The sequence below is a fragment of the Uncinocarpus reesii genome, genomic scaffold (genome assembly GCF_000003515.1).
Source record: "Uncinocarpus reesii 1704 scaffold_3 genomic scaffold, whole genome shotgun sequence".
Taxonomy (NCBI): Eukaryota; Fungi; Ascomycota; class Eurotiomycetes; order Onygenales; family Onygenaceae; genus Uncinocarpus; species Uncinocarpus reesii.
The window spans coordinates 884,159-907,996 of NW_003052498.1; the positions used below are offsets into that span (position 1 = coordinate 884,159).

At 47.9% G+C, this 23,838-nt stretch overlaps 9 protein-coding genes across 9 annotated transcripts; 5 read left to right on the top strand and 4 right to left on the bottom strand.

The window, feature by feature from the left end:
- Positions 1–373: 373 nt before the first annotated feature.
- On the bottom strand, positions 374–2,964 carry UREG_05071 (uncharacterized protein; the record flags this gene model as incomplete). The annotated part of the gene is made up of 4 exons (XM_002584336.1): positions 374–395; positions 455–1,258; positions 1,314–1,891; positions 1,942–2,964. 4 exons carry the CDS (start codon positions 2,962–2,964, stop codon positions 374–376), a joined length of 2,427 nt encoding a protein of 808 aa, XP_002584382.1.
- A 940-nt stretch (positions 2,965–3,904) lies between these two features.
- UREG_05072 (uncharacterized protein) lies at positions 3,905–5,558 on the top strand (the record flags this gene model as incomplete). The annotated part of the gene is made up of 4 exons (XM_002584337.1): positions 3,905–4,597; positions 4,650–4,921; positions 4,975–5,506; positions 5,550–5,558. The coding sequence occupies 4 exons, from the start codon at positions 3,905–3,907 to the stop codon at positions 5,556–5,558; spliced, it is 1,506 nt and encodes a 501-aa protein (XP_002584383.1).
- Positions 5,559–6,153: 595 nt separating this feature from the next.
- On the bottom strand, positions 6,154–6,875 carry UREG_05073 (uncharacterized protein; the record flags this gene model as incomplete). Its single annotated transcript, XM_002584338.1, has 2 exons — positions 6,154–6,738; positions 6,810–6,875. 2 exons carry the CDS (start codon positions 6,873–6,875, stop codon positions 6,154–6,156), a joined length of 651 nt encoding a protein of 216 aa, XP_002584384.1.
- A 1,089-nt stretch (positions 6,876–7,964) lies between these two features.
- UREG_05074 (uncharacterized protein) lies at positions 7,965–10,918 on the top strand (the record flags this gene model as incomplete). Its single annotated transcript, XM_002584339.1, has 3 exons — positions 7,965–8,678; positions 8,753–10,126; positions 10,178–10,918. 3 exons carry the CDS (start codon positions 7,965–7,967, stop codon positions 10,916–10,918), a joined length of 2,829 nt encoding a protein of 942 aa, XP_002584385.1.
- A 707-nt stretch (positions 10,919–11,625) lies between these two features.
- Positions 11,626–12,087, top strand: UREG_05075 (uncharacterized protein; the record flags this gene model as incomplete). The annotated part of the gene is made up of 1 exon (XM_002584340.1): positions 11,626–12,087. The coding sequence occupies one exon, from the start codon at positions 11,626–11,628 to the stop codon at positions 12,085–12,087; it is 462 nt and encodes a 153-aa protein (XP_002584386.1).
- Positions 12,088–12,797: 710 nt separating this feature from the next.
- Positions 12,798–15,245, top strand: UREG_05076 (uncharacterized protein; the record flags this gene model as incomplete). Its single annotated transcript, XM_002584341.1, has 4 exons — positions 12,798–12,862; positions 13,084–13,644; positions 13,699–13,967; positions 14,020–15,245. 4 exons carry the CDS (start codon positions 12,798–12,800, stop codon positions 15,243–15,245), a joined length of 2,121 nt encoding a protein of 706 aa, XP_002584387.1.
- A 351-nt stretch (positions 15,246–15,596) lies between these two features.
- On the top strand, positions 15,597–17,347 carry UREG_05077 (NADH-ubiquinone oxidoreductase 51 kDa subunit; the record flags this gene model as incomplete). The annotated part of the gene is made up of 3 exons (XM_002584342.1): positions 15,597–15,962; positions 16,038–16,109; positions 16,187–17,347. The coding sequence occupies 3 exons, from the start codon at positions 15,597–15,599 to the stop codon at positions 17,345–17,347; spliced, it is 1,599 nt and encodes a 532-aa protein (XP_002584388.1).
- Positions 17,348–17,886: 539 nt separating this feature from the next.
- UREG_05078 (uncharacterized protein) lies at positions 17,887–19,225 on the bottom strand (the record flags this gene model as incomplete). The annotated part of the gene is made up of 2 exons (XM_002584343.1): positions 17,887–18,000; positions 18,080–19,225. The coding sequence occupies 2 exons, from the start codon at positions 19,223–19,225 to the stop codon at positions 17,887–17,889; spliced, it is 1,260 nt and encodes a 419-aa protein (XP_002584389.1).
- An 891-nt stretch (positions 19,226–20,116) lies between these two features.
- Positions 20,117–23,804, bottom strand: UREG_05079 (uncharacterized protein; the record flags this gene model as incomplete). The annotated part of the gene is made up of 2 exons (XM_002584344.1): positions 20,117–23,332; positions 23,385–23,804. 2 exons carry the CDS (start codon positions 23,802–23,804, stop codon positions 20,117–20,119), a joined length of 3,636 nt encoding a protein of 1,211 aa, XP_002584390.1.
- Positions 23,805–23,838: the final 34 nt, after the last annotated feature.

Genomic DNA, 23,838 nt, shown 5'->3' on the forward strand with positions numbered 1-23,838 from the left:
ATTTCCAAGCACACGTAGTTATGAACAAGCTGCCGTTCGGCCCCAAACATATCTCTCGCCAAACCGAGCTCAGTCTTGCACCGATGGGTCATAAGGTGTGTACATGAAAATCATAAAAGGCGAGTAAGAAAAGAAGGAAAGAGAATTTGAAGTAGACGCATCGCCGAGACACCGTGAGCGCCATGGATGAAATAATTCCAATCTTTTGCATGAGAGGAATAAATCGAGGCCTGTTCGCCAATAATTGTTGTGAAACGAAAGAGACAAAGGAAATTTCAGCGGAGAAATATAACAAAGGAAACTCGTATATCATGGGATGGTTCAAATCCATCCATCCCCCGTAATATCCTGGCCTGCCATACCCCCAGTACCGCTACTTGCGGGGAGGCCAACCCCTAAATCAAGTTTAGGCGGCGCATCGTCTACGATGCCAAGCTTCTTGGGGCTTCCGCACCCTTTAGTCGGACTTCGTGGAGTTGTTGGCGGTGCATCTCGCGGAGGCCCTTCGCGGACAAATTGATATTCCCATTCATCATCAGCAGCGGCAGACACCCAGACTTTGAGACCTTCATGCACAGCCGGATATAACTTTTCTTTGCAAGTACGAAGACTTCGACCCATCACCTTCTCGAGGCCAGATGCACGGAGGTGGTTTCGAAGCTCATTTCGCTCCTGAATTGTTGGCAGTGATGCTAGAAGACCGTTGATAAGATCCAAGTGTGTGGCAAGATAGTTAGTAGCGTCCCATTCAACTCCACCAATATAAGGAGCAGCCGGCACAGGAGTATGAGGGGGAGGGAAATATCGCTGAATAAAGGGCAGGGAAGGATTTTCCGCTTTCGCGACGGGTACCACATTGAAGTGGTGGAGGAATATCCAAAAGACCTCCTTTGTCACGTTACTCATTTCTTTACACCACAGCTGATATGGACGTGGTTGGTGCATTTCAGAAATGAAAGATAGCGGTTGTGATTCTTGAGGCGGCTTCGGGTCCTGCATATATGATAAGATAGTCCGGGCACGAGCAGCCACTTCATCGAATGTGGCAGACGATAGGTGAGAGAATAAAAGGCTGATTATTATATTGCGAGTGGCAAATTCGCTCGGGCCTTTTTTCTCTTCGCCGAATAGCATCCCAAGCAGAGTTGGGAACAGTGTGTTGCCTATTTTGCAAAGCTGTTGGAGGGCTGGAGACGTGGTGCACAAGGCTTTGATACAAAGGAGGACCTCGTGGAGCAACGAGTCTTCATGTTCCTCTCTATATTTGGAAATTAGCTTTCAACTTCCCCAGAAACGACCCGAGGAAAACATACCTCCATTCGACCTTCAATATCCGATATAGTAGGTCAACTAGCTGCTCCATCCCGCCGTGAGAAATAAACGACTCGACCCATGAAACAGTTTCGTTTCTCAAAAGTATGCGGAGTTTATGCAGTTTGCTAACTTCGACAATCTCTGGCTTTTGCACCTCTTTCAAATAATGGACAAAGTCAGTTGGATCGGCGATAAGGTCTGGAGATGGCAATCCTGCGTTGAGTGCCACTGGTGGTAAGCCGCGGGACGATCCTGGGAGCGATAGATCCACAGATTTTGGACGTTTCTGAGAACTCAGCTGGTCAGGCTTCTGTCGTCTAAAAGAGGGTAAATCGACTTTAGTAGACACAAAACTGCCACTTAATGGTCGTACTTTAGCTCCCCTATTCTCCGAGCGCCCAAAGGAGCTATCTTTGCTCTTTGTTCTCTTATGGGATGTAAATCCGGATGGTTTTTGGCTGGAGGCCGAAGTGGCGGATTCGCCTTCGATTTGATTCTTGTTGATAAAGTCCGCTTTAATATTCGTGTTCAACGATCTCATCCGGTCACGCATATTGTGAGGTATATTCCGAGCGTCCTTTCCCCAATGTTAGCGCTACCTTAGAGGATGAATTGTGTTTTGCCTACCAAAAGCCGTTCAAATTCATTATCGATTTCTTTCGGATCTACTGGCTTAGGCTTGTCGAAATTCTTGTCTTTGGCATTGAAAGCCGCAATTGCGGCCATGACGCGAGAGCCTCGATTTCCACCCGAAGATTTGCGTTTTTCCAATGGCGGTCGTTCAGCTAAGGGATGCGTTCGAGATGCATTTGATTTAGCACTTCCAGCGGATGGGCTTCGCTTGTGCATTGATTGCAGGATATCCTTTACAGAAGATGTGCTTGAGGAGCCGTATTCCGATTTTGGTCTCCATTTGGTGTCGGGGCGTTTTGTGAGGGATGGTTGTTGAAAATCAAAAAAGTTTCTTTGGCTTGACTGAGAGTAGCGATTGGGTGTGTAGAGAGACATTTCCTCCTCTAGGGTTCTGCCAGAGGAGGGTATATAGCGGCTGGAAATCTGACTCTGAATAGACTGGGCCCTGGAACGCGGAACAGGGGGAGGGGGCATATCGTTAGAGCCTCTAGACACAGTAATGTTTTCCTTGTCCTCTTTATCGCAGGCAGTGCCTTTCTTTCCGCGATGGGATCTCTTGAAAATAGCCGAGAGGCTAGTGGTTGACTTCGTCTTTTTGGGTTTTCCATGTTTCGAATCATTATCCTCTTCCAAAGGCTTCTGCTCAGGCTCCTTTTTGTCTTTATCCTTCAGCAGTGACTTGAGAGACACCGTGCTTTTTGTTTTCTTATGAAGCCCCATCTTCTGGGATGCGTCTGGTTGCTTAGGCTTTGAGGGCGAGCAGTTTGACACTCCTTGATTTAGTGCGCGTTCTGACAGTTCACCAAGAGGGCGACTTGTTTGGGAGTGAGGATGATTTGTTGGCAAAATCCAATGCTGTAATGGCGGTTGGCTCTCTGGATCGTAAATGGTGGGGGCATAAGCAGCCTGCGATTTTCGACGTGCTTTGGAAGGAAATATGGACTTCAGAACCGACTTCTTTGGTTTCTCAAAGTTCTCGTCCCGGAACTGTGATCTAAAATCAAACTTTGACGCCATTGTCTTTGTCCTATGGTAGAACTGTTAGCAAGTTTCTTGGATAAATACTACCCTTTGTGACAAAGAGTGAGACCGAAGAGTACATGCCTATAACAGCACCGTTCAATCCTCAGTACAAAAGCAAATTCAATTTCGAAAAGCGCCTTCAGTCAATGTAATGTGGAGAAGAATTAAAGAGGTCAGTAGTCACGTCATCAGATACAATCTAGATGAAGATAACCGGGACACCTCATTGAAGGGAAAGGAGGGAATGATTGGGTGTTTGGTCAATTCACGAATGTTTTGAAGATGGGAGTTGAGGAGTGGAGGTCATGGCAGCGACAAAATAAACCAACGGCGGGCTTGACGCTGTGTCGCGTTTCGTTTTGGGTTGACAGGGAAGAGCGCATCGAAGCGGTGATGATGCGACTCGACGGCGGTTGTCACGGCAACAGCAGGCCCGATTAGGTAAGGCGCCCTACGGAAATATAAAAGGCCGATTGCCGATCGCTAATGCTTATGTAAGTAATCTTGGCGGCGATCATATGTGCCAAGAAAGCCAAGTCGACTTAAGCTTCTCCACGCCCGCAAACGACGTCAAGCCACACATCGCCAGTAATGGGCATCTCGACGACATTGATGCGGGGAATCATTTTCGTTATAACAAAAGCAATTCTTCATCCAGGAGTAGAGATGCTATATCACACGCTTCGACCTTCCTGCTTCTTGATTTCTAGTTTGATGTTGTGTGTTTGATTCTACTTCTCGGGGCAAACTCATCGTAGGAACTTGCGAACAACTGGCGAATTACTCTTAGTGAGATGCTTGCATTCTAGTAAAAGCTCCTCAGCTACACCACTGACTACCTCTTGCCGCTTTATATCTGACCCTGTGTCTAATAGGACCCTACTTTTTATCCCAGGTTCGGACTCTGCCGGCTGCATTTGAGCAAAGCGACATAATGAATTGCCCTTCGCGCACCGATGAATCTCTTGATGACCTAGGCTGGAATCAGAACCCTCCTTCATTAGCTGCGGATCTTACTACACATCAAGATCTTAATGGAATAGCCAATGCAAGAGAGCACAGAGGAAATGACCTTGCAACAGAATTGCATCCTGGGCAAGATGCTTCATCTCTACACCTAACATGGGCCTCGCATAGCCCGCTAGGCTCCCCGGGAAAGGGAACTACTGCTGCCGGGCTTACAGTTAGTGAGCAAGGCATGAGGACTTTGAATGGCACGAATGATTTAGGCTCTCCAAGCGAAGCTCAGCAAAACACGAGTAGTAGCGGTGATGGAACTTATCCTCAGGGGAAACGGACTCTAGGATGCCTAATCCTTCGTTCCATTCAAGTCCTGCGGAAATTCGGCCAATTTGTTGGTCCCGGCTTTTTAATTGCCGTTGCATATATCGATCCAGGGAACTATGCCACCGATGTTGCTGCTGGAGCGGACACCAAATACGCCCTATTGTTTATTATCCTCATGTCTAACTTATTTGCCATTTTTCTTCAATCTCTATGTATCAAACTTGGAAGCGTCACTGGTCTCAATCTAGCTGAGAATTGCAAGGCCAATCTGCCCAGATGGCTGACTATCCTGCTGTATATTCTTTCCGAATCTGCCATCATCGCTACCGATATTGCCGAGGTGAGTGTGGACATGGTTACTTTCCAAGCGTCGCTTCTCACAGTATCTGTAGGTCGTCGGGTCAGCGATTGCGCTCAACTTACTGTTCAACATACCGTTGATCGCGGGGTGTGCCATCACTCTTGTTGACGTGATGGTTATTCTTATTTTTTACCGGCCTAATGGAACAATGCGTGTAGTGCGAGCTTTCGAGCTTTTTGTTATGGGGCTCGTCTTTGGTGTCGTGGTTTGTTTCTGCATCCAGCTGTCACAAATTAAGGAATCGAGCGTTGGTGAAGTTTTCAGGGGCTACTTGCCCTCAGCGGCGGTTGTCGAGGACAACGGGTACGTCTGGGAGCATTTTCTACCGGATGTATAAGTCTAACAAACTATATCAGATTATACCTTAGCTGTGGCATTCTCGGAGCCACTGTTATGCCACATTCCATCTTTTTAGGCAGCGGCGTTGTTCAGTCACGGCTGAAGCAATTTGATATCGACTCGGGGCTCATTGATCCATCCGTCCCATATGGCGATAGTGATCAGGATGTGAAGTATCGGCCATCTATCAACGCGATACGCAATTGTCTCAAATATTCTATAGTCGAGTTAGCATTTTCGCTCTTCACGTTCGCTTTATTCGTGAACAGCAGTATCCTCATTGTTGCCGGGGCTTCTCTCTCCGGCTCAGAAGCCGGCGATGCGGACTTGTTTGGAATCCACAAGTTGCTATCCAACACTATCTCCCCAGCTGCTGGCACCATTTTTGCAATCGCCCTGCTTTTGTCAGGGGTATCTGCCGGGATTGTCTGTACTATAGCTGGTCAGATGGTCAGCGAAGGCATGCTTAACTGGACTATCGCTCTCTGGCTTCGAAGACTTATCACTCGGCTGGTCAGCATTATTCCTAGCGTTATCATCGCGGCAGCCGTAGGAAAGCAGGGCTTGAACGCGACGCTGACTGCATCCCAAGTGGTTTTGAGTGTTATTCTGCCTTTTGTGTCTGCGCCGCTCATTTACTTCACGTCGCGCACCCGATATATGATAGTGACTACTGGGAGCACGATTGACCAATCCAATTCTGAACGCCAGGTTGGTGAGCCGGTATCAATGGAAAATAGTTGGTTGGTTACCATCCTGGGGGCTCTGATCTGGCTGGTCGTTACGGTTATGAATGTTGCATTGCTCGCCCTAGTAGGGATGGGCAAGGCATAAGCTAAACATTTGTGGTCAGCAAATAAGCTCCAATATCTTTTATCATTCAGCAGAAGGTGGCCCCATATGGCCTCTTGTATGAACTACAGAGTATGGAGTAAAGAGAGTGCAATGTTTGTTGACAAATCTCCCTTTTTTAAGGGGCTTATAGAAATAATATACTGGGTAAGTTGACGTCGTGGGATCAATGCAAGTAATACATGGTCCGCTGTCAACAGAGACAATAGCATGAGCTCAGATCGACGTTAAAGCATGACTTATTTAGGGTGCAGTGCTTTCAGCCAATTTCTTAATGAAAAAAAAGTGCTCCCAGAAACGCCAAACTTCTTAGGAACTAACGCAGCATACTCCGTAGGTATATTTCATCCAACCCCGCCAGCTGCCTCCTTAAGCTTATTCTGCTCTGGCGGCTCATCGATGAACTGAGGCGGTGCCACTTCATCCTGCATGAACGATGGCATCGCGTCCTCTCCTAGCGTCGGCTCTAGCATTACTTCCTCGCCCAACGCCTCCAGTTCAGCATCCAAATCTTCCTCATCCACATCTTCTGGCACATCATATGCGCGACTGATGCTCTCCTGAATCTCGTTCCCAATGTCCATCAAGTCTTGCATCTCATCCTGCATGCGCTCGATCTTGTCAATATCAACCTTCCCATACTGCTGCTTCAGCGTTTTCGTAGTCGTCTTTAGCGCATCCACGGTAGTCATCACGTTCCGTAGGTTATCCTGCATCATTCCTGCTTGTTCCATGTTCCAAGATTGCTGCGTTAATTGATCGCGTTGGGCTTCGTATTGCTTCCGGCGCTGGAGGACTTTAAGAGCCTTTTGACGGAGGGCGGATTTACCGGGTCCGTCGCGCATCCTGGAGATTTTGGTTTGGTAGGTGGACAGTTCGGCGTTAAGAGCGGCAAGCTTGACATCTATACTAGAAACACGGGAGTCGACCTGGAGCTTGGTGTTAGCTTGGGGTTCGAAGTGGCGGGAAAGTAGAGGAGGGGGGCTCCAGTGACGCTTACATTTTGGATGGCGCCGTCAAGGGTGGGCTTGGGAGCTGAGCTCTTTGCCCCGAATAATCGATTCATTCTGAGAGGCGATTAATGTTTCTGGCTGAAGGTGTTTCAAACTGTGGAAGCCGCCTGCAGATTGCTGGCGGAGGAAGCGATGAGGGGTGCCCCCTAGCTGTTGGGTTCGGAGAACGACAATCTTCAATCCTTCAGGAGCCAAAGCCAAATACAGATCAGCTGTTAATCCGGATTAACGATCGGCGGAAGTACTAAAGAAGCATACCATCGAGTTTCGCCGTCAAGTCGGCAGCGCGTCCCTTCATCCACGGATGCCTGGTGAACAAACAACCGCAAGGTCGAGGGCTGATTATGTCATAGTCGTGAGCGAGGCACCGATCACGTGGTCCAGGCAGGAACCGCAAAGTGACCTCACGCACAGTCTCTCGCTTTCTCTCCAGAAGCTCACGGTTGATAAACGCAGAAGAAACTTCTGAAGATATCACCGATTGAAAATTCAGCATTTTACATCTTGCGTTTTGTCAACTGCTTGCATTTGCTGCACAAGTCTGTTGATCCAGCCAAATTTTTTAAGTTTGTGGTTGTTTGTGGATCAGTGATTTCACAAGAAGCCTCACACGCAGCCCCGGCACCACACCAACCCCGATTTCGCTACAGAAGACGTCTATCATCCCAATTCACCAAACAGCGACCGACAAGACCTCGCATTATTCTTTTACATGACATCTTACCTTCTTGCTATTATATTGATAGTCCCTTCGTTGTCGCTCCCTTTCAGTCCTGCAAGGCAGTACGTCATCTACAGCCCCTCTCACCAAGGAGTTTGGTCATGTGTGGTGTTGAAATGCCTCACTCTCTTCTAGTTTGCTAACACGAGTCCTAATGATCAGTAGACAGCGCAAGGCCGCTTCGATTTCTTGGTTGTCCTCCTGCGCATGCTGCCACACGATTAATGACATTCCGTCGGGTTCACACTTTCTCCGCCGACACGCATTCGTCTAAAAGCACTCGGACCAGGCTGCGGCTATCCGCGTTGAGCATTTGGTCATCGAACGCAAAGGTTCCGGATTCTGGAAACGGTACCCCATGATTACCCTCTACTATCCACGGTCCACGATTTCTCTTCTCTGAAAATATCAAGTCGGCATCATGTTTTGGCGCTATGGCGGGTATGCGAATATTTCGCCCATTAATACACTGCTGGATAGGCCGGATGTCACTCTTGAGGAGGTCCTGGATGAGTCGGAGCTGTTACATGAGATGAAACAGCATAATTCAAAGTTGACAGAATTCATCCGCGAAGACCACGTTCTGAAACGTATGCTAGAATACATTGTTTCGCCCAGCCTTTTGGTTGATGACGATGAAGGAGAAGAGCCGGAAGGAGATGGAAGAGGCCCCGATAATGGGAAGACATCAGGGAACGCGGTATCGGTCCACGAGGGTAGCAAATATAAGGCAGTCGCTCGCCGCCGGTCGGATAGCTTAGGCCCAGACCAGGACCTGGAAGAGCTGGAAAATGCTGAAAAAGCCCGACTTAAGTATGCATATATCTCTTCCGAGATTCTCTCTGCGCCTTCCTGGTCAATAATCGAGGCGATGATGCAATATGAAGAGTGTCTTCGAAACTTCTGGGGGTTTTTGCGGGGCAAAGCACCACTTGATTCGCTACAATCGAGCTATTTCTATAAAGTTAACGAAGTGTTGCTGGATCAGAAGACACCGGAAATGCTTAGCTTTGTCATGTCCTTAGATGGCATTATTGAGACAATGCTAAGGCATGTAGATAACCCGTCAGTGATGGATTTGCTTCTGAAAATCATCAGCTTAGACAAGCCTGAAAATGGTTTGGTTGTGACAGAGGTGAGAGTTGATCTTAGCGTCTTCATGCCCTTTACCGCCGAGGAATTCATGTTGGAGCTAATATCGTTTATTAGTGGCTCTATTCAAGCGGCTTCATGCCAGCCATCATATCCTGTATCTCTACCGAACATTCCGCTTCCACGCAAAGCTCTGCTGGTGACTTTATCAAAGCACTCATTACAATTTCTGCAAATGCTGCTCAAAACGAACAGCCATGCATTGGACCGAATAGTCTTACTCGCCACCTAGTGTCAGAACCGTGTCTACGAAAGCTGATCTCAATAATGCTACAAGGAGGAAACCCTCTGACGGTGGCTGTAGGGGTCATAGTTGACATTATTCGTAAGAACAATCCGGACTATGATCCTGAGCCACCGGAAGGCAGAGACGCGAGACCCTCCAACCATGACCCTATTTACCTAGGCACGCTTTTACACTTGTTCGCTGACCATGTTCCCGATTTCATGGAGTTGATTCTCAGCCCAAAAAAGACAGTTAGCGAGGATGGTATACACAAGATCATTGAGCGAGGTCATTTAAGCACCGCTTGGGGATCAAAGGTTGAGCCCCTTGGATTTGATAGATTCAAGACGTGCGAGCTCATGGCAGAATTATTACATTGCAGTAATATGGGCTTACATAACGAGACAGGAAGCCATGAATACATGCAAATGCGAAACAATGAACGGGAACGTCTACGAAATCAGGGAGGATTTTTTCGACAAGATGAAGACTCTGGTTTTACATACGCTGATAACACTAATGAATTCGGGGTCGGAGCATCACCGTCGGCATTGGGTTCCGGCTCGCCGGATGAAATTAGACGGATGGACAGTTCCAACACGGGAGAAGACGATGGTTTTGAAGATGTTGGGTCAGCTAGTGTCCTTCTTGAGGCAAAAAATATCCCCGAAGACACTAAAGAAGAGGACGGGGCGTTCACACATGTGCCCAAATTGGGAGTGCGCGAAGACTTGGTCGATGAACCACTTACTCCTCCTCGTTCCGAAACAGTGAAACCAGAATCGCCTTCGTCAGCCAAAGGACCGATATCGCCCACGTCTTCTGGATTAACTGAGAAAGTACGGGCTTTCAGCATCGAACCAAGCGGTCAAGGCCTCTCCGAGCAGATTACAGATAAAGGAGTGGAAAATAAAGTTGGGGATACGAGTCACCACCAGGCTCAATTTTCACAGCCAAACCATCCACCTACTCCATCATCATCAAGCTTAGCCCAAGCAGGTAGCGTCCAAAGCACAAGTCCCACCCCGACAGAAAACGCAGAAGGCGATTCGGAGGACTCGATTTTATCTGCCGAACAACTCCTTTCGGCGACCGAGATGGAAAATTTTAACCAGTATATCCAGAAGGATCCCGATGGTCGTCCCGTGGTTGGCGATTATTTAAAAATAATGTTTTATAAGCATCGTGTATTGCCCACGATATTGGTAAGTTTCTCTGCCTTCAGTGCCGTAACTCTGCTAACGCGCTATTTTTAGTCTTTTTTCTTTCGCTTTCCTTGGAATAACTTTTTGCACAATGTTGTGTACGATGTTATTCAGCAAGCACTTAACGGTTCTATGGAACAAGGATTCAATCAGGTCCTAGTTGTCGACTTATTCGAAAATGCTCACATCCCAGCGCAAATCGTAAAGGGTCAGCGTGAAAATGATGAGGCCGAAGCAGCGAATAAGACAAGACTAGGATATATGGGACATTTAACGCTCGTTTCTGAGGAGGTTGTCAAGTTTACAGAACGTCTTGGCCCAGAATCACTACCCAAGGCAATAATGAAGACTGTGTTGCACCCTGACTGGGTCAATTTTGTTGAAGACACACTTGCCGAAACTAGAGAGCGTGACAATGCCATACTAGGGGGCGTGAAGCCAGATATGTCCATGGGCCATCGACAAGCGGTTCTCAACGCGATCGGCGGTGGACAGGGACTTGGCACATCTTCAGCTTTATCCAACGCTGGCCTCAACGGGGGCATTCCCAGTTCTGGCTTCGATGGCTTGAATTTCTCGAATCAAGGCACAGTCTCGGGCGGCGTCTTGGGTTATGGAGCCGGTACCGCTTCATTGTTTAGCAGCTTCGGTAGCTCGAGTGATGACGAAGACGAGGAGATGGAAGACTCCGAAGATATGCATCGGGGCTTCCAAAGCGCCGATATCAACGGGATGGACTCTGAAAATGTGGGTGCAACTGCTTTCGAAGATGTTGATATGTCGGATCAATGAAAACGAGCGACATCATTTCACTCTGACTTGATATTTCCCCGACGGATTTAATACACGAAGTTATGATTTCGCTATTTCTTCATCGGCTATTTACCTTTAAACAATTTTCCGCCGCCAGTTGGCATGCAAATCTCATAATCCCACTATGGCAACTTCTTAGATACCTATCTTTGGGCGTTTCTGCTCTTTTGTGCATGCTGAATCAAATTTTCCGCTTTCTACGATGTAGCCAGCGGATCATCATGGTTCTAGCCTTTCCTCCCTTAAATGACACGATTTTATTATTTTCTGCGCCTTTTCTTTCTGAATTAGGTGCGAGATGAAGGTTCACTTTTGTCATTTTTCACGAGCCGTCGTTCCCCCGTTTAGGCTTCCTCTTCCTCCCCAGTCTTATCCTTACCACCTTGCATTTCCTTCGCGGTTTGAGCTAATTATAATTTTTCCACCTTTACTAGGCGACCGATAGCTCGAGGAGTCGTCCGATCCCGATTCTCCCACCACCGCTTCCTCCGACATCTCTCAGCAACGGGCCATCAAGAGCTCGGCGACAGCTTGCTGCCCGCCTAGCTGCCCAAAAAGAAGCTGCCGAAAAAGCAGCTGCCGCGGCGAATGGAGCTGCCGGTGCCAGTGGACAAAACAACACATCTGGCTCCAGCGTACCAAATGAAGGAGGAAATCTTGGAGTTGGTACAATTATCAACCCGTTTATGAGTGTTGATGAGGATCAGGACATAGATCCCAACACTGATCTAGAATTTATATCGCCATTTGCAGCTCCAAGAGAGGGCGTCACATCGTCATCGCGACCACCTTCATTTTTCTCTAATTTCCAACCACCAAGTGCATATTCATCGAGTTCGTCTGACGACGAAGAAACTATCGAAGCTGTCCAGCGAAATTATCGTCTCCCACTTGAAGTGTGCGATGATGACGATATGGGTGATATAGTTGCCCCGTCAAGTGGCATTGGTTCCTATTCGGATGACGATGAGGATGAAGAGATACTTATCCGAGAGACTATTGGATACTCGGGTGTTTACGGTCCTGACCGGTACGCAAACAGCACAGCCCTGTCCTCCAATATTGGTGGCCAGCATGATAACAGTGATGATGAAGATGACGGTCTAGTTGAGATTTTGGTTCCGGGAAGGAGAATCCCTTCTAACTAACATACGCTTTGGTTAATGGTAGCACTGAGAAAATATCGACAATCATGGTTATGTGTTCTTTTCCCCGGGGATATTTCTGCTCTGCAGACGCTCGGCATGTCATGCGTATCTGGCCGTTCTACCTCTTGTGTGCCAGGCATGGCTATTGGCGTGTGCATTCTACTTTCTTATTATCCATATAATTGTGAGGGATTGGAGGAAGGATAGATCCGTTTTATGATACCAGGTACACAGAGGGGTTAGACAAACTGGGGAAAATATGGACATCAGGAATTTGTGGGTTGTTCTGCTGGGACTTTGACGCCTTTAAGTGTTGCTTCCTTCAGCCCGTTTATGATGATATATGATGTTTTCTTGATGTTTCCTTCTTGCTGGCATCTTGGAGAGGAGTTTTTGGGCCGCAGCTTCTTGATGGTTTTGCTTTCCCTTCGGCCTCCTTACGCCTTCCTGTACATACATTGTATAATAGCCGCAGCAGGTGAATAAATTGCTACACAATCCGTTTTCCTTGGCGGGCATAGCTTTGACCATGGGCTGGGAGCTTCCCAGCTATTTCTTAATTTATTTCCAAATAGTTTCGTACTTTGGTTGTCCTGGTTGCTATAATATTCTGGAAAATCAGTGGAAATTTCTGTGCTGTCTGATTGAAATCAAGGAGGCAAAAAATCCCTTCCACAAGGCCCGATCTGTCACCCAAGATTATCCCAACAATGGCCAAACCACCAGAGCCAACTGCCTTGCAGGAAGGAGATGCCAATAGCTCTGGATCTGAAGGGTAAGTTATAATTTTGTCAATAGACTCATTTACAGCTGGTTAAATCATCTGGTGACTTGCTTCCCTCTGATCTCGGCTGAGTTGCACCACATTGGCAGCGGCTGATCAAGGATTTTGCGACATGCTGATATTTGTATATATTGACCAATGGACACTTGGTCGATTTATTCTCTTCTTTTTCTCTATTATTCTGTCTTCAAAGGCTGAAAACCCAGAAATAGATCACTCACCCCGACTCCCGCCACAGCTTATACTCCGAACCCCAAGCGACTACCATTATTTGACTGGATCAAGGCACTTGGAGGCGGCCTTCCAGATCAAATTGAACTGAGTACTGACCCCATAAAAGGTCAATGTCTGCGAGTCCGGGATGCGCTGCCCGAAAGCCTCGCCAGCGGCACTTGCTGTGCCATCTGCCCAATACAGGCAACCATGTCTATTATGAACCTAGACAATGCGATTAGAGGTGTTCCTTCGCATGGCTTCGATTATTCGCCTGACTTCTTTGCTGCCGTAGAAGAGCCCGGTGCATTGGCTTTCTTCCTGATGGATCAATATCTTTTGGGAGATGAGTCGTTTTGGGCGCCGTACATTCAAAGCCTTCCTGATGATAGTCAGTTTACAAGGCTTGAATACTATACAGGCGATGATTTGAAGTGGCTCGAAGGAACCAATTTACTCAAATTGCGGGAGAAACTTCTTGAGAGACTGAAGGCCAAGTACGAAACTGGCTTGCGTCTGCTTAAGGAGTTTCCGAATAAGAATACTCCAAAATACACTTGGTAAGTTCTTAAAGCACAATGATCGCTTGAAGGCCTATTAAATCGCAAATATAGGGAACGTTTTCTTTGGGCGTCGTCCATTATACTGTCTCGGGCTTTCTCGTCGGAAGTCCTCAAGGATTATATCAAAGGCACTCCAACGCGTGTAAAGCCTTTAGAGGATTTCTCAGTCTTGGTGCCGTTAGTCGACATAAGTAATCATCAGCCTCTGGCACAGGTAGAATGGGCGACTTCACTGGAGAAAATTGGCTTGATAGTGCACAAAACCCTCCTGCCAGGTGAAGAGGTTCCGAATAATTATGGGCCTCGGAGCAATGAACGCTGTACGTTCGCCAACTTTATGATCCGATGTGGTGCCGATGCTGACGCTCTTAGTGATGATGAACTATGGATTTTGTATTCGTGGAAATGTTTGTGACTATCGGGAAATGAATCTCAGAGCACCGCCAGACAGTCCACTGGCTATAGCCAAGCAAGAACAACAAACGCGCTTTGGTGCCTCAAAATCCAAGTTGATAAATGATAGATATTACATCTATAATATCTTCTACCCGTTACCTGCCCATGTCCAATTTTTGGAGGCAGCAATCTTTTCTCCACAGCTACTCGATGCAGCTGCAGTTCTGTCGGCCAACGATCGGGAGTTAACTGGGCTACAGATTAAAGAGGACAAGATATATATTCCATTCGATAAGTACGGCAATTCCCGTAGCATCCTCGCTGGACTCGGCCAAATCGTTCTCAGATTGCTAAACGACATTCGGGTTCTCAAATCCAATCCGTGCTACCAGAAGGAACCCAGTAATGCCAAACAGCGGAATGCAAGCTTTTACAGGGAATCGCAAATATATATAAGCGAATGCGCAATTGCGGTTGCAGAATGGACACTTCAACGGGCAAGAAATCCCCGAGCGTGTCTCGATGAAATCGTGAACCACTTACCCGAGGAGTACTCCAAAAATGTCCACGATAGAATTCGAGAATTAATCACAACACGGCTATCGTTTGTAAATCACGATGGAGTGCTCTTTTATGGAGACGGTGTTGCACAGATCTTGCCACAAGCTGCGGACGAGGCCTTTGCTATCTGCGTTAGAAACATCGTCAAAGCAACTTGCCACCAACAGAGCGAAAGTCTAGACTTGATGAAGATCAAGTTGGTTTATACGCTATTCCTGTGTTTTTGCACCGCCGCTTATCGCAATCTCGATAATGATGATCCCAGCATCCTCACGCCACGTCTCAAGCGTTGGGTCCCGCTTCTACTGGGGCATTACACGGAGCCACCAGTGGATGTAAGCTGGATGCTTGAAGAAGAGGAGGTCGAGGGATTGTTGGACCGAGTAGAGGAACTATTCACAACCACACGGCGTATGAAAGATGGGATATTCGCTCCATTGCAGCAACTGATACGAAAGTGGAAATCCGATGACCAGGCCAACTGGCTATCTGGAAACCGCCTGAGATGGGCGTGGCTCATTTCCGATGAGGAGAGTGTAAGACTAGCAAAAAATCCGCTACCATTTATGGAACCGGGGTCAACGGCAAAGGAGGTGGCTGTTGATACTTATCTTTATATTCCCAGATATTCTGGCGAGTAGAGCTAACCGGCTGATAAAATGGCGGATCCTGGTTTAGGCATCAGTGTCTGGTTAGGAATAGACCATTATGTACCTGCAAAAAGCTTTCCCTTAGACCACAGGCATCCTCAATGCCAGAGCGTTGTCTTGATTCCTCTTCTCTTCTCCTTATCTCTCAAAGAAAAAGGAAAAAACGACGCTGTTTTTGGCGCTATTAGTCAGCTTGATTGAGTCACGTGATATTTTGCTTTGGGCCAATCAGGAGAGACGGAAATATCACCAACGACGAACGACGCTCGTCTGTCTTCCCGCGAATCTTCAACCCGCAACCATCGCTCAATTGGAGTTCGGAAACGAGAAAGCAAGCCCATCATGATCTCCAGGGCGGCGGTGGCGCCTACCACCCATTCCATCTCACACCTCTCGTCGCGCGCCCTCTCCTCAGCAAGTGCCGCGGCCGCCACCAGCACAACCCGTTTTCCATCCTCACAGAAACAAACAGGGCAGCAAGCACAGTCGCAGTCGCAGCAACCCCAAGCGCAAGCACAGCAGCAGCGTAAATATGCTACTGTTCAGGATCCCGCTGCGGTGCCCCCGCCCAGAGTGCATGGAGGATTGAAGGACCGGGACCGCATATTTCAGAATTTGTACGGCAGACATGGGCCTGATTTGAAGAATGCAATGAAGACTGGTGACTGGTATAAGACGAAGGAGATCTTGCTGAAGGGGCATGACTGGGTGGGTTTTGCTCTTGGATGGCTCGGACGCATTGAAAATGGAGTTGCAATTGCTGATGAATTGTCCGATATTTAGATTATTTCTGAGATCAAGGCTTCTGGATTAAGAGGACGAGGAGGCGCAGGGTTTCCTTCGGGATTGAAATGGGTATGCTCTACTGGACGTTTGGAAATATGCGATGCGGCTTGTTTGACCGTGATACTGATATGAATCTCTATTCCTAGTCTTTCATGAACTTCAAAGATTGGGACAAGGACCCACGACCACGATATCTTGTCGTAAACGCCGATGAGGGTGAGCCAGGAACGTGCAAAGACCGGGAAATTATGCGCAAGGACCCGCACAAACTTGTTGAAGGATGTCTTGTAGCCGGCCGTGCGATGAATGCTACCGCTGCTTACATTTATATCCGTGGCGAATTCTACGAAGAGGCCACTGTTCTACAACGTGCGATTAATGAAGCATACGAAGCTGGGTTGATTGGAAAGAATGCTTGCGGGTCTGGCTACGATTTTGATATTTATATCCACCGTGGAATGGGAGCTTACATTTGCGGTGAAGAGACGTCGTTGATCGAATCTATTGAAGGAAAAGCCGGAAAACCTCGTCTAAAGCCTCCGTTCCCCGCCGCAGTCGGTCTATTTGGATGCCCTAGTACCGTTACTAATGTCGAAACAGTCGCTGTGGCGCCGACAATTTGTCGTCGTGGTGGCAAATGGTTCGCTTCTTTTGGTCGCGAACGAAACCAGGGTACCAAACTCTACTGCATTTCTGGCCACGTTAACAACCCATGCACCGTTGAAGAAGAGATGTCCATCCCTCTTCGCGAACTTATTGACCGCCACTGCGGTGGTGTTCGTGGCGGTTGGGACAACCTTCTCGCCGTCATCCCCGGCGGTTCATCCACGCCCATCCTGCCCAAGCACGTTTGTGACGACCAGATCATGGACTTCGACGCCCTGAAGGACTCTCAATCCGGTTTGGGAACCGCTGCCGTCATTGTGATGGACAAATCTACCGACGTTGTCCGCGCCATCTCCCGTCTCTCCTACTTCTACAAACACGAGAGTTGCGGCCAGTGCACACCGTGCCGAGAGGGCAGCAAATGGACCATGCAGATCATGCAGCGTTTCGAGCGTGGTCAAGCCCGCGAACGTGAAATCGACATGCTCCAGGAACTCACCAAGCAAGTTGAAGGCCACTCCATCTGTGCGCTTGGCGAAGCTTTCGCCTGGCCCATCCAGGGTTTAATCCGTCATTTCAGACCCGAACTTGAAGCCAGGATACAGAAATTCGCTGAGCAGCAGGGTGGAAAGCAATCGTTTGCAGGTGGCTGGGATCCTTCCGCTCGTGATGCGGGTAAGCTGATTGCTCCGGGACAGTAAAAAGGTTGTGTAGTAGTGAAGAGGTGTGAAAGAACATGCTCTTAAATTAGGGTGGTGTTGACATCCCAACTGATCCTATGTACCCCTTTTCTCCCTTTGATTCTGCGTCCTATAAACCATGTTTGTACTTAACCTTTGCACTGGATTTCTGTATTGTACAGTGAATTGAAAGTAGATTCCGGAGCCGTTGGATACATTTTGGGCAGTAAAGCAAACTTAGAGGCTGTGATAGGGTCCAGTATTATCTCATTTTCACTACCTAACTTTCTATCTAAAACAATCTCCCGCGCCGTTTGGAGCAGCCGCCAGTTCCTTAAATCTGGGTGAAAAATATCCGAATAGAAGTGCAGCAGTAACTTTGAAAACGGTCGTCCATGAATAAAGCTACCTCCCCGGCGGATAAGTTGGAGCTCATTCGACATATTTACCCAACTCAGATCCACACGGGTCAAATAATAGACGTCCACTCCCCCAAACCCACTTCCAATCAAATCATACACGATATGTTGTCCGTCCATCAGCCATTAGTTCATCATAATTCAGGCACCGCTTGCCATAATAGCACGATAGTACCGCTTGCTAACCTCTGCCGCATAATCGCGCCGGGCATCTCTGGTCATTGGAAGACGGAGTATATCCGCAGGTTGGATAGTCTGTATTCCAGTGTCATTAGAAAACCACATCCTGATTGCATGCAAGCATTTGCCCATACTGAGCATTCATCAAACTTACACTTCCAATATCAGCAGTGCACCATCCAGCAACCAATCGGCCAATCTCCTTCAACGCAACCTTCTCCTCAAAACTTGCCGTCGCGCTCTTCTCAATCTTCTCACCCACGTTTATAAGCGTAGCCACGAGTCTTTTGACTAATGCTTGATCCTTTCGAATACCCGGAACATCCACCAAAGCGAGAAAATCTTGATACATTCCACCTTCATGCGCCCAATCTCGAATTTTGCTCTCCGGTTTCTCGCCAAACGCATCAATTAGCGATTTGAGAGTGCTGAAATCACGCCGAATAACAGTTTTTGGGGCAACTACCCTGCAGAACGTCTCATGTGCCTCATTCCAGTGTTCTGCGTTAATAAGGCATTCAACTTCAGCAGACGGATTACCGTCGTAGCGTGCAAACAGTGCCTTTGCAGCCCAAATCCAAGGGCTTGGAATCCGAAGTTCCTCAGTAAGGAATTTCCACATAATACTTGGTGCTCCGTCTTCTAGTAGTGGTTTAGGAAGCCATGCGCCGAATTGGGATAACATCTCTTTGATGCTGCGTTCGCGATCTACAGCGCGCGTAAGATAAAGGAGAACGAACAGTGCCGGCCCATAGTCTCTCGCAGCTGCAACCTCCCAAGCATAGTTGAAAGTAAGCTGATTCGCACGATGCTCATCAATTGTAAGAGCGTTGTAGGGGCCAGCTACCTTGCAGATATGATGAAATAACTGGAACGAGAATCGGTTGCGTAGACCATTACCGGTGACGGCTTCAGGCATGATATCTTGCGGAACGGGAACGGGCTTAATTTCGGCATGATTTCCGTTATGCTTGGCAACAGCGAAAATCTTCAAGATGACCCATAGAGGAGATTCAGCTGAATTAGAACTCTGTTCATCGTCAAGCGTTGAAGTTGGATATGCTGGCTCATTTCCGTGACATATATCATGGTAAAAGAGACTCACGGCAGCTTCAATGGGGTCGGTTTCACCGATACCATACCATAAGCGAAGGCCAAATGCTCGAATCCAATCAAGGCCAAATCGTTCAGAAATGCTAAAGGTCGACGTTCGATCCTCGATGGCCGCATTCGGTTTCCCTTCACTCCGAAGACAATTGCCAGAAATCAATTCGTAGAGTGCACGAATAGGTTCAGTCATTTCAGAGAGCACATTATGATTCCGCCATGACTCAATTTGCTCCTTCATATCTTTTCGAATGATTTCATCACGTCCAATTTGAGAAATCAGTGTTGCTAAATGCGGATTTCCACTGGTGACAAGCGTTTTGCACGCGTCTTCAACCCTGTGGGAACAAAGATATGCTATTGCACGTTCTTCTGGAGCCGTAATGGCCTCGATATCTGCAGAATAGCTTTGACGAATAATATTTTCCCATAGCAAACTGAGTCGGTCCTTCTTGATGCGATGAAGATACTGGTTGCGCAAATGGGCCGGAACACCTGATGATATATCATCCTCTATATCGTCATTGAAGAGAATATATGCTAGCTGCCAAACTTGCCGTTCTAACTCAGCCTCTGGGGTATCTTCCTGCACATTATCGATGAAGGGCAAGAAATCGGCGACAGACAAACTAGCAAACGGTAGATTATCAACGAGTTTGATAGAAGAGCGAGCTTTCTGGAGGAGTAGAGTGTCTTGAGACTATGGGGAATATGTCAATAAACGCAGTAATCAACAGGGAAATCTTCTGAATACCAACCTCCTTCGATTTTTCAAGCGTATAAAGCGAGACCACAGGCTCTTCTTCATCCTCATCGACAGTGGACGAAACAGGGAGAACGAGAGTATCCAACTTCACCCAGCGAGGTTTCACAGATGAATGGAAGTTTGTGTCCGCTTCAGACATATCACCAGGGCTCCCGGCAAAAGTTTTGGGTTTCTTAGCATACGGCCACTAAAAGAAATTGCATATCTTAGTTCAAGATCTTCAATTCCTTAATTACTTACAGTTGAAAAGTGCATATTGATCAGATAGTTAAGTACAACAGGCTGTGAAAGAAAAAAAAGACTGTAAAGGAAAGGGAGTCAAACCTCGAAACCTTTCTTGGCCTTCCCTACTTGAGCTTTCCGCGGACTAGCTTGCTTGGGCCGGAAAAGCGAATTCATGAGATCAATGCTTGTAGCGAATCCATGGTCCTTGCTATTCAAAGGCTTCGCCTTGGGAGTATCGTCTGGATCATGTCGATCGGCAAACACATCATTTTGGATTTCGCGTAGTGCTTGTCGGTCTTGTTTTCGTGGACTTATAGTTCGCTGTAACTGTTCTGCCCAATTTCCACTCAAATTTAAATGTAGATCATCAAGGGACTCAATTCGTGAATGTCCGAGATTTGCTTTTTGGGGACTGACTGGTGGAATGTATTGCTCCGCGGTATAGTCAGGAACGGGAAATGCACCAGCCATACCCATTGTCTCGTCCCTGTCCGATTCTGGTTCTGATGTAATAGCGCTACGATCGCTTTCTTCGATGGAGTCATTTTCAGAACCCGAACCCACGGAGCCTTCCCCTAAAAAAGATGCCTGATCTTCGTCTGATTCGAAAGACACTGACTTGCCAACAGTGTTTTGGTTGGAAAATCCACCGGGAACCAAACCTCTCTTCTTAAACTCGAATGTGTCATCTTCCACCCCGATCATTGAATCGTCGAACGAGTCGTCCACGTTAATTGTTGAGTCATTAAATTCGGAGCCGAAAGGATGCGACGGTGTTTGAGCCTTTGGAGTGACCATGTCAGGATGAGCACTCATAGTGCTTTGATCAAAATTCTCACCTTCATCCTCATCATCATAGTCAAGCCCATAAGTCGTAAAGTGTGGAACTTTGAAAGTCCATACTCCAGTTTTTTTGCAATAATCAACAAACTCGGTATTTGTAACGCGCTTCAAACGTTCAATGTGTTTATCGAAGAGGGGACCGCTAGTAATAGGAGACGGAGCCTTCTTGTCTCGGCCTCGTGGCCAGGAGTTCTCAATTACCAAAGTGGATGGGACATTGAGACCTTTCCCTCTTGGAGGCTTTGCAACGTCCTCAGGGTATACAGTAATAGAACGTACTCCGATCTTGACTATCTTACCCATCACGTCATCTAGATTGACGGTCGTGAGGTCGACAGGCCTGTTAAATGTAACACTCCCACAATTCGCGCGGCCCACGGTGAAGTTTGATACCTGCTTCTGTTGCTCGCGAGTCATTTTGCTGATTTCTTCCCGAGAAGGCTTCATCCAAAATTCTCCAGGTCTGGGATCGCGGTCTGGAACTTTCGCCGTCTTAGACTGATCTGGTGTGGCAGCATCTTCTTGTTCCTGGGCTTCCGGGACTACAGCGAGTTCTTTTCCACGAACCTGTTCCATTTCAGGTTGGCTGTTGGAGCCTGAAGCAGTCTGCGCACCAGGAGAGCCGTTCACACCATCAACATCTTTCACTCCATTTGGTTCAGGAGCAGCAGGCTTTTCCCTTCTTGAACGCAGGAAACCCAACTCTTCCGGTGTCGGCTCAGGAGTATGGCTCTCAAACGGAACGAGAGCTTTATCTGTTTTGTCACCCAAATCTTCTTTGTCTTTATCAGGTGAATCGAAGCTAACTCTCTTCTTGAGCTTACTCGACTGTAAAGGAGTGCTATCACCGTTCATAATCGTCGTATGAGGTTGGGTGGAGCGTGAGAATAAATCAGTCCTAAGACTGCGATCGATTGTCAAGCGCTTTAAATTTGAGCCTGAATAACGTGAGCTTCCTGGGGAGAATGCACCGGGAGATAAGATGCTATCTGTTTCTGGCTCGAAGGATCTGCGAAGGTTGCTTGACGAAAGGCTTTTACTGAAACTTCGCCCGAGGCTTCCTCCGTTGAGGCTTTTGCTCAGGAAACTATTACCTAACCCTGGCGTGCCAGCCGAGCTCGACGGGGTGCCGTAAGTAGAATAAGAGAATCCATAACCTTGGCGAGTTGGAGGCGTGATCAAACGGTTAGCAGCATTAGGAGAAACTTTGTACATGGGCAACGGCGTCCGCTGCTTTTGCTTAATACTCGCTGATAGTGGTGTCGCCAAGGGACCTGGAGAAGGTGCGTTCGGCGTAGGTAGACCGGAGAAAATAGACTGATTGCCGTACGGGTTGCCATCCAGAAGTGAAGCTTGTAGACCGTTGGTTTGAGGCTGCTGTTGGGCCTGTTGTTGCTGTCCAAACATGCTTCCACCAGCCAAAGAGCCCAAACCCAAACCACCGCCGGGCTGTTGCGTAGTTTGATTATTACCACCAAGGTTAAATATAGAACCACCAGCGGATGCAGGGGTCGCGGTTGATGTATTGAATAGGCCACCAGATTGCCCAGTTGAAGGGGAGAAAACGCTAGGCTTCTGCTGTTGCTGATTTGTGCCCCCAAACAAATTGGATCCTTGTTGTTGGTTTTGAGTGCCGAATCCAAACCCGCCAGTGCCAGTGGTCGAAGTTCCGGTTCCCAGGCCGCCGAACATATTTGGTTTTTGTTCTTGTTGTTGCTGCTGACCACCAAATGGATTTGACGGAGTAGAAGCCTGCTGTCCACCAAACAACGAGGTGCCACTTTGTTGGCCAAGGCTGGTTCCAAAACCCGAAGTCCCTGTAGTTCCAGTTGCTCCGAAGGCATTTCCCCCACTTGGCTGTTGTTGTTGTTGCTGTGTGGTGTTTCCGAATGTTCCAAATGCCGGTTTATTTTGTTGTGTTTGCTGAGCCTGACCAAACCCACCAAACCCAGTTCCCCCTTGCTGTGCCTGGCCGAATGGAGAAGAGGCTGCTGTAGTTCCTCCAAATGCGGAGGTACCGCTTGTAGCGGGCTGACCGAATGCGCCCAATCCAGTGCCAGTAGCACCAGTACCAAATGCAGGTTTAGTTTGCTGATTGTTGAAAAGATTACCTCCACCAAAAGCCGTACCAGTCGTTGCACCAAATCCTCCACCGCTTGATATCGACGAACCGAACGTGCCTGGCTGGGATGCTGGAGTCTGGCCAAACATCGAGGTGGCCGGCTTCGTCCCGCCAAACAATGGGTTTGGGGTAGAGGTAGTACCAAATCCAGATGTTGCTGTCTGGCCGAAAGCTGGAGGAGCGCTTGAAGCAGTCCCACCACCAAAAGGATTGCTTGAGGTTTGGGTGCCGAAGCCGGTGGCAGTCTGTGGGAAACCGCCAAAAGCAGCAGCGCCAAAGCTTCCAGCTTGGCCGCTGGCGTTGCCATACCTCCGTCCTTGATCGTAGTCTGCTGCGCGGAGTTCCTAGAATAAGCGTTAGTTGGAAACAAGGAGATGTGGTTAAATGCGAATATACCTCAAAAGAGTATTTCTGATATGGCGGCATGCAGCTTATGCTTTGGTAGTGACATGTAACCGAGGAGCTGGGCTCTTTTTCTTCATAAGCATTGAAAGGCGGATTTGCAGTTCCGCTAGGGGGTGGAACGTTGCCGCTCAAAGCTGTCCCCGTTCCAAATCCTGTTCCAGAACCAAAGCCTGTGCCACCACTACTTCCTCCGCCAAAAATACTGGACCCCTGTTGGGTGCCAGTCCCGAAACCGGCGGTTTGAGTGTTTGAAAACATGCCAGTGTTAGTTGCTGGAGTTGCAGTATTGCCAAATGCAGCTCCGGTTCCGAACGCGTTGCCACCACCGAAGGCGCTTGTTCCTTGACCGAACATACCACCTCCAGTAGTTGTCGCGGTGGTCCCAAATCCTTTATTCTGACCTCCAAACATGGTGTTTGTTGGCGTACTGGTAGTCCCGAAACCT